This window comes from Protomyctophum bolini, assembly GCF_963924005.1.
Source record: "Protomyctophum bolini genome assembly, chromosome: 8".
Classification (NCBI taxonomy): Eukaryota; Metazoa; Chordata; class Actinopteri; order Myctophiformes; family Myctophidae; genus Protomyctophum; species Protomyctophum bolini.
The window spans coordinates 385,001-393,286 of NC_137869.1; the positions used below are offsets into that span (position 1 = coordinate 385,001).

General features: G+C 49.2%; 1 protein-coding gene across 1 annotated transcript in view; it reads left to right on the plus strand.

Moving 5' to 3' along the window:
- The window catches only part of s1pr1 (sphingosine-1-phosphate receptor 1), a 9,321-nt gene extending 2,097 nt beyond the window's left edge, over positions 1–7,224 (plus strand). The window contains 11 exon segments of the mRNA XM_080770876.1: positions 1,322–1,449; positions 1,783–1,862; positions 2,455–2,583; positions 2,586–2,598; positions 2,693–2,716; positions 2,719–2,770; positions 2,940–3,012; positions 3,014–3,070; positions 3,710–3,967; positions 4,239–4,433; positions 4,768–7,224. Of these exon segments, the coding sequence (XP_080627002.1) occupies positions 1,794–1,862; positions 2,455–2,583; positions 2,586–2,598; positions 2,693–2,716; positions 2,719–2,770; positions 2,940–3,012; positions 3,014–3,070; positions 3,710–3,967; positions 4,239–4,433; positions 4,768–5,457 (1,560 nt within the window). The 5' untranslated portion in view covers positions 1,322–1,449; positions 1,783–1,793 and the 3' untranslated portion in view covers positions 5,458–7,224.
- Positions 7,225–8,286: the final 1,062 nt, after the last annotated feature.

Sequence of the window (8,286 nt, forward strand, 5' to 3'; positions counted from 1 at the left end):
AGTGTGCAACAAGCAAGTATGCACTCGGCAGAGTGCAGTTCTAGTTGCTACTATAATGCAATGCTTTTTAAAACAAAAATGTAACGTAGATCAAACCAAACGGACCCGTATTACGGGTTGATTGTCCACAAAAAGACAACTACTGTATATACAGTATAGGAGACTAAACTATTAGGACATTTGAACACTGATGGTCTCAATGTGAACACTGATGCCTGTCAGTCACAATGTGGGACAGACAGGGTCTCAATGTGAACACTGATGCCTGTCAGTCACAATGTGGGACAGACAGGGTCTCAATTTGAACAGTGTGGCCTGTCAGTCACAATGTGGGACAGACAGGGTCTCAATGTGAACACTGATGCCTGTCAGTCACAATGTGGGACAGACAGGGTCTCAATTTGAACAGTGTGGCCTGTCAGTCACAATGTGGGACAGACAGGGTCTCAATGTGAACACTGATGTCTGTCAGTCACAATGTGGGACAGACAGGGTCTCAATGTGAACACTGATGCCTGTCAGTCACAATGTGGGACAGACAGGGTCTCAATGTGAACACTGATGCCTGTCAGTCACAATGTGGGACAGACAGGGTCTCAATGTGAACGCTGATGTCTGTCAGTCACAATGTGGGACAGACAGGGTCTCAATTTGAACACTGATGCCTGTCAGTCACAATGTGGGACAGACAGGGTCTCAATGTGAACACTGACGCCTGTCAGTCACAATGTGGGACAGACAGGGTCTCAATGTGAACACTGACGCCTGTCAGTCACAATGTGGGACAGACAGGGTCTCAATGTGAACACTGACGCCTGTCAGTCACAATGTGGGACAGACAGGGTCTCAATGTGAACACTGACGCCTGTCAGTCACAATGTGGGACAGACAGGGTCTCAATGTGAACACTGACGGCTGTCAGTCACAATGTGGGACAGACAGGGTCTCAATGTGAACACTGATGCCTGTCAGTCACAATGTGGGACAGACAGGGTCTCAAATGTGAACACTGACGCCTGTCAGTCACAATGTGGGACAGACAGGGTCTCAATGTGAACACTGACGCCTGTCAGTCACAATGTAGATTGGAGTGAGTCTGTAGTTCTGACTGCAATGGGAAGTTCATTGCATAGTTTTTTGGAGCCAGAAGGGAGAAGAGTTTGGGAGCGTTTTTAGTGAAGGTACTTACAGCTTCCCTGCGTTGGCTGACCTGAGTGCGTGGAGGTTCCAGGACCTTCAGGGTGTGTTTATGCATCTTCTAGGACCTTCAGGATGTGTTTATGCATCTTCTAGGACCTTCAGGATGTGTTTTATCTTCTAGGACCTTCAGCATGGGGTCACGTGGAGGTCAACGGGGTGAAGGATTCACAATGTCTCCTTGTGGTTGTTACCTGACATGAGCAGGGAGGGCGCCCCCTGGTGGACACAGAGCGCTACAGCAGACAGACAGTAGGGAGATTATCCTTCATCATTTTATCAGATTTACATTTAGTATTTTATCAGATTTACATTTAGTATTTTATCAGATTTACATTTAGTATTTTATCAGATTTACATTTACAGTGGATTAGAGTGGATTATGTATTAACGTGTTGTTCTTGTTTACTGTAGTCTCTAACCTTAAGAGCGTCTGATAAAAAAACATTGTGAATTAAAGGTGAGGTCAGGTCACCATGGAAGCTGAGACAGTGTATTAATTAATGTCTACATTGTGAATTAAAGGTGAGGTCACCATGGAAGCAGAGACGTTGTATTAATTAATGTCTACATTGTGAATTAAAGGTGAGGTCACCATGGAAGCAGAGACGTTGTATTCAGACCTGATCGCCACTCACTACAACTACACAGGAAAGTTCCGCAAGGTGAGTGCCTATAGCCCCTCCCCCTAGCCCTTCCTATGACCAGCATTGAGTGTTTGTGTAAACACAGACATTGCATAAACACTTTTTTTATTTACTCAAGTAAAAGTAGTATTAATACTGCAATTGTAGAAATACAATTTAACTAAATGTACCTGGTTACGTCTCCCCGCTGCGTATTGAATGTGTTTTAACTTTTTACCCCTCAACGTCTTCTGACAGACATACTAGGGGTTGGAACATGCAGCAAGCCCAAAAGCCACGGGGGAACTATACTGTATGTCGGGCAGCTGCCCAGTGAGGGGAGGAGATGGGGAGGGAAGGCTTTCCTCCCCATCCCCTCCCATATTTCTCAGAGATATGGCTGAGGGGCAATTTCACCCAACATCGTCTTAAGGCGGACTCTGTGATGTGTGTGTTTTAAGGTGGAACCTCAGACTCGGGTGTTAAGGCGGACTCTGTGATGTGTGTGTTTTAAGGTGGAACCTCAGGACTCGCGTCTTAAGGCGGACTCTGTGATGTGTGTGTGTGTGTTTTAAGGTGGAACCTCAGGACTCGCGTCTTAAGGCGGACTATGTGATGTGTGTGTTTTAAGTTGGAACCTCAGGACTCGGGTCTTAAGGCGGACTCTGTGGTTTTCATCATGGTGTGCTGTCTGATCGTCATGGAGAACGTCCTGGTTCTGTCAACGATCTGGAGGACCAAGAAGTTCCACAAGCCCATGTATACTACTTTATAGGTACGTTGTTATTACTATCATTACCTATTCTACTTTGTTTATTACCATGTACTTATCATGTATGTACTAAATGTACTACGGTACTACCTCATAGGAAACCTGGCGCTGAGCGACCTTCTGGCGGAGGAGTTTATACCGCTAACATCCTGCTGTCTGGAGCTAATACCTACAGGTAGAGTTAACTACCACTTTAGATACCATAACTATTATTATTGATACCATTGATATCCTGCTAGTCTGGCTCGCTTCAGCAGCAGCGAGCCAGCTATAGATATCGAACACAGTGTGTTCGTTAACAGTAATTATAATGTAATTAACAGTAATTATATTGTAATTACCAGGTTAACTCCCACCCAGTGGTTCCTACGTGAAGGCAGTATGTTCGTAGCGCTCGCTGCCTCCGTCTTCAGTCTCCTTCGCCATCGCCATCGAACGCCACCTCACCATGCTGAAGATGAAACTACACAACAAGGTTTGATTGGTCAGAAAAACAACGACATCGTTAGGAAGATGGCCGCAGCACCAGGAAGGGGGGAGGGGGGGGGGGGGGTGAGGTCACAAATGCGTTTTATACATTTGAAAACATGAAACAGGACATGTTATTCTACAGTACATCAACCAGTCAAATAACCAGTCCTGTCAATCAATCACAATCTTTCCAGTCAGTCTCAACCAATCCGATTGTGTCTCTGTGGTCTCCACCAATCAGATTGTGTCTCTGTGGTCTCCACCAATCAGATTGTGTCTCTGTGGTCTCCACCAATCCGATTGTGTCTCTGTGGTCTCCACCAATCAGATTGTGTCTCTGTGGTCTCCACCAATCAGATTGTGTCTCTGTGGTCTCCACCAATCAGATTGTGTCTCTGTGGTCTCCACCAATCAGATTGTGTCTCTGTGGTCTCCACCAATCAGATTGTGTCTCTTTGGTCTCCACCAATCAGATTGTGTCTCTGTGGTCTCCACCAATCAGATTGTGTCTCTGTGGTCTCCACCAATCAGATTGTGTCTCTGTGGTCTCCACCAATCAGATTGTGTCTCTGTGGTCTCCACCAATCAGATTGTGTGTCTGTGGTCTCCACCAATCAGATCGTGTGTCTGTGTCTGTCTCCAGGGCAACACATGTCGCGTGTTCCTGCTGATCAGCGCTGTGTGGCTGGTGGCCGCCGTCGTGCTCGGAGGGCTGCCCGTGATTGGCTGGAACTGCATCGCCGTGATGTCACGCTGCAGCACGGTGCTTCCTCTCTACCACAAGACCTACATCCTGTTCTGCACCACCGTGTTCAGCGTCATCCTGGCCGCCATCGTGGTGCTCTACGCCCGGATCTACGCCCTGGTCCGCACACGCAGCCGCAAGCTGGTGCTGCGCAAGGTACGGTCTACCCGTCCTGGTGAAGACATAGGGCCGCAAGCTGGTGTTACACACAAGGTACGTAACGGTCTACCCGCCCTGGCGAGGACATAAGGCCACAAGCTGGTGTTACACACAAGGTACAGTCTGTCTGTCTCTGTGTGTGTGTGCGTGTGCGTGTGTGTGTTTCTCGGTCGTAAGCGGCAGCAGTAGTAACCCCAGCGGTAACCCCAGTAATAAAAGCTGTGTGTGTGTGTGTGTGTGCCTGCGTGCGTACCTGCGTGTGTCTCAGGTCGTTAACGGTCGTAGCGGTAGCAGCAGTAACCCCGGCGGTAACCCCAGCAATAAGAGCTCAGAGAAGTCCATGGCGTTGCTGAAGACGGTGATCATCGTGCTGAGCTGCTTCATCGCCTGCTGGGCTCCGCTCTTCGTCCTCCTCCTCCTCGACGTGGCCTGTGAGATACGCATGTGTCCCGTCCTCTACAAGGTAGGCCAGGGAGTCCTCCAGGCCACCAGGGGGTCCTCCAGCTCTGTTGGTCAACACTGCGTCCAATTCTAACCAAAGATCCTGTGTTAGAAGCGGTAGAATTAGTCATGCCTCCCGTTGCTGTCGATCGCCTCTAGAGTGTTTTGGCTACATTTAACTGCTACAGCCACATCCGGCATAACATCCGGTCCGTCTGTAAAAGTGCTCCACTGCTATAAATCGCTGGGCGTTCTGATTTGATGGATTAAATAACCCTGGGCGTTCTGGGTGTTAATGTATTGTTTGTTTATATGTGTATGTATGTGTTTATATATTTGTTTATGTGTGTTTTAAGGCCGAGTGGTTCCTGGCTCTGGCGGTGCTGAACTCGGCCATGAATCCTCTGATCTACACGCTGACGTCCAACGAGATGCGCCGCGCCTTCCTGCGCACGCTGCTCTGCTGCGTGGCCTGCCTGCGGCCCGCCATGGCCCGATGCACCGCCTCCTCCTCTAGCTCCTCCTCCTCCCGGCCACACGGGGGCGCCGGCGTGGAGTTCAGCCGTAGCAGCAGGTCGGGGGGACAACTCTTCCCCGTCGCGCCCCAACAAGAAGGACGAGTACAACTCGCCGTCCTCCCGCGACACGGTGGTTTCGGGCAGCGAGTACAACTCTCCGTCCTCCCGGGAGAACATCGTGGTGTCGTCTGCAAACGTCGCAACTTTGTCATCGTAGAAATACAAGAGACCTTCTGCCGTTTTGTCCGACGTGGCATTTCTTCTCCTATCCCTGAAATGACTGATACGTCAAACATGTTCTATAGCTACTGGAACTATACGTTGGAACTGTTATGTTCCTCAGATACAGGAACTCTAAGGTCTTCAGATACAGGAAGTATAATTTGGAACTATACAGTCTTCACATACAGGAACTATATGGTCTTCACATACAGGAACTATATGGTCTTCACATACAGGAACTATATGGTCTTCACATACAGGAACTATATGGTCTTCACATACAGGAACTATATGGTCTTCACATAAAGGAGCTATAAATTGGAAGTGTTCACAAACAGCAACTAAAAGGTCTTCACAAACAGGAACTATAAATTGGAACTAAATGGTCTTCACAAACAGGAACTATTAGGTCTTCACAAACAGGGACTATAAATTGGAACTAAATGGTCTTCACAAACAGGAACTATAAGTTTGAACTTTACGTGAAACTAGTTATTCTACAGTTACTGGAACTATTATGTTCCTCGGTACAGGACTTTTCACATACAGGAAGTATCTTGTAATTTTTATGCCACAATTTTGCAACCCATTTTTTCACCCAGTGTCAATTATCTAATGTAATCCTGGGCGCTAGTACACTTCCTCTGCCAACCTCGGGAGAGCAACGGACTGACCTCATGCTTCCTTCTATGCATGAGGAGTCCAAGCTGCTTCTTTTCACCTGAGAGGGGGGGGGGAGTTTCCCCAGCCGGACGTAGCGCGTGGAAGGAACACGTTATTCCGACCAGTTCCTTTCCCCTCCATCAGGCGCCCCGGCTGGCCAGGGGGAGGCAGTATAGAGACCAGTTCCTTTCCCCTCCATCAGGCGCCCCGGCTTGCCAGGGGGAGGCAGTATAGAGACCAGTTCCTTTCCCCTCCATCAGGCGCCCCGGCTGGCCAGGGGGAGGCAGTATAGAGACCAGTTCCCCGGCTGGCCAGAGGGAGGCAGTATAGATACAGGAACTAGAAGTGAAACCGTGACGTCAAACAGATTTTTTTCGCATGTTTAGGAGTACTTTTTTACGTCCGCTGTACGGTGGGAGGAGAGTGCGTGTGTGCGTCCGTGCGCAGTAAATGGTTGTAAGGGAACTTCTCTCACCTGACAACGTATGAACCAATAGGAGCTCTGCGTAGGAGGGACACAAAGCAACCAATGTCAACAGAGCACTGGACCACAGAGGACCAATCAGAGCACTGGACGACAGAGGACCAATCAGATTGGACCATCAATCTCCCACCTGGTCATTAAGACTTAAAGATGAGGTCACTTCCTGTATTGCGATGTCACTGCATCGTGGCGTATTTCTGAGCGGAACAAGGATGAGAAGGCGGGACTTGAACGTGGGGAGCAATTTGATTGGAGCGTTGAAAAACAGGAAGGACAGAATGACAGTGGAATGATTGGCCGGTGGTTTCTGTGATATTATTGGTTAGTTTGATCAGTTCGGTCTTAGCCAATCACACGCTGTTGTAGGAACAAGAACGTGGTAATAATATTTTTTCTTTCTTTTGTTTGTGTTTTTGTAATATATTGTTACTGTAGTTACTGTAGTCACAATATGAGATCTAAGGGGTTAATATATTGTTACTGTAGGAACAATATGAGATCTAAAGGGTTAAAACATGTGTTAAGGTTTTAAGTGTCATCACTTTGTTAGATAGATGGTTTACTGACCTGCTAAACCCGACCCGATTGGCCGAGACGACTAGAGGCGTGGCGCTTATGTGAAACCTGATTGGCCGATACGACTAGAGGCGTGGCGCCCTTAGAGAGCTTAAGTCAGGCCCGGCTCCGTCCATGAAATGACTGAGATTGTTTTATTCCAAACAATATGTACTTTGATAAATAAACTGCGGGTGCATGCCACGCCCCCTCCCCCCCCCTATGTGCCACGCCCCCTCCCCCCCTATGTGCCACGCCCCCCCCCCTGTGGTGCCACGCCCCCTCTGCCCCCCCCTGTGGTGCCACGCCCCCTCTGCCCCCCCTGTGGTTCCACGCCCCCCTGCCCCCCCTGTGGTTCCACGCCCCCTCTCCTCCCCTGTGGTTCCACGCCCCCTCTCCTCCCCTGTGGTGCCACGCCCCCTCTCCTCCCCTGTGGTTCCACGCCCCCTCTCCTCCCCTGTGGTGCCACGCCCCCTCTCCTCCCCTGTGGTTCCACGCCCCCTCTCCTCCCCTGTGGTTCCACGCCCCCTCTCCTCCCCTGTGGTTCCACGCCCCCTCTCCTCCCCTGTGGTTCCACGCCCCCTCTCCTCCCCCTGTGTGCCACGCCCCCTCTGCCCCCCCCCTGTGGTGCCAATTAATTAAAGTTTGTGTGTTCTGTAAATAATTATCCTACTGATGACATCACTAACATGTACATAATCCCAGTGATGACATCACATTATGTACATAATCCCAGTGATGACATCACTAATATGTACAAAATCCCAGTGATGACATCACTAATTATGTAACGTGATTATGTAGCGTCAACGTTTACTTATACTTATGTTCTTAATGTTCCTCCACCAATCACGATCAAGCCACGCCCCACGAGTAGGGATGGAGCCCGATAACAGAAAGTACACGGTATCGATAAGCTCTGGGCTCATCCAGTACCCGGTATCGATAAGCTTTGATAAGCTCTGGGCGTATCCAGTACCTGGTATCGATAAGCTTTGATAAGCTCTGGGCTTATCCAGTACCCGGTATCGATAAGCTTTGATAAGCTCTGGGCGTATCCAGTACCTGGTATCGATAAGCTCTGGGCTCATCCAGTACCCGGTATCGATAAGCTTTGATAAGCTCTGGGCTTATCCAGTACCCGGTATCGATAAGCTTTGGGCGTATCCAGTACCCGGTATCAATAAGCTCTGGGCTCATCCAGTACCCGGTATCGATAAGCTTTGGGCGTATCCAGTACCCGGTATCGATAAGCTTTGATAAGCTCTGGGCGTATCCAGTACCCGGTATCGATAAGCTCTGGGCGTATCCAGTACCCGGTATCGATAAGCTCTGGGCGTATCCAGTACCTGGTATCGATAAGCTCTGGGCTCATCCAGTACCCGGTATCGATAAGCTTTGATAAGCTCTGGGCTTATCCAGTACCCGGTATC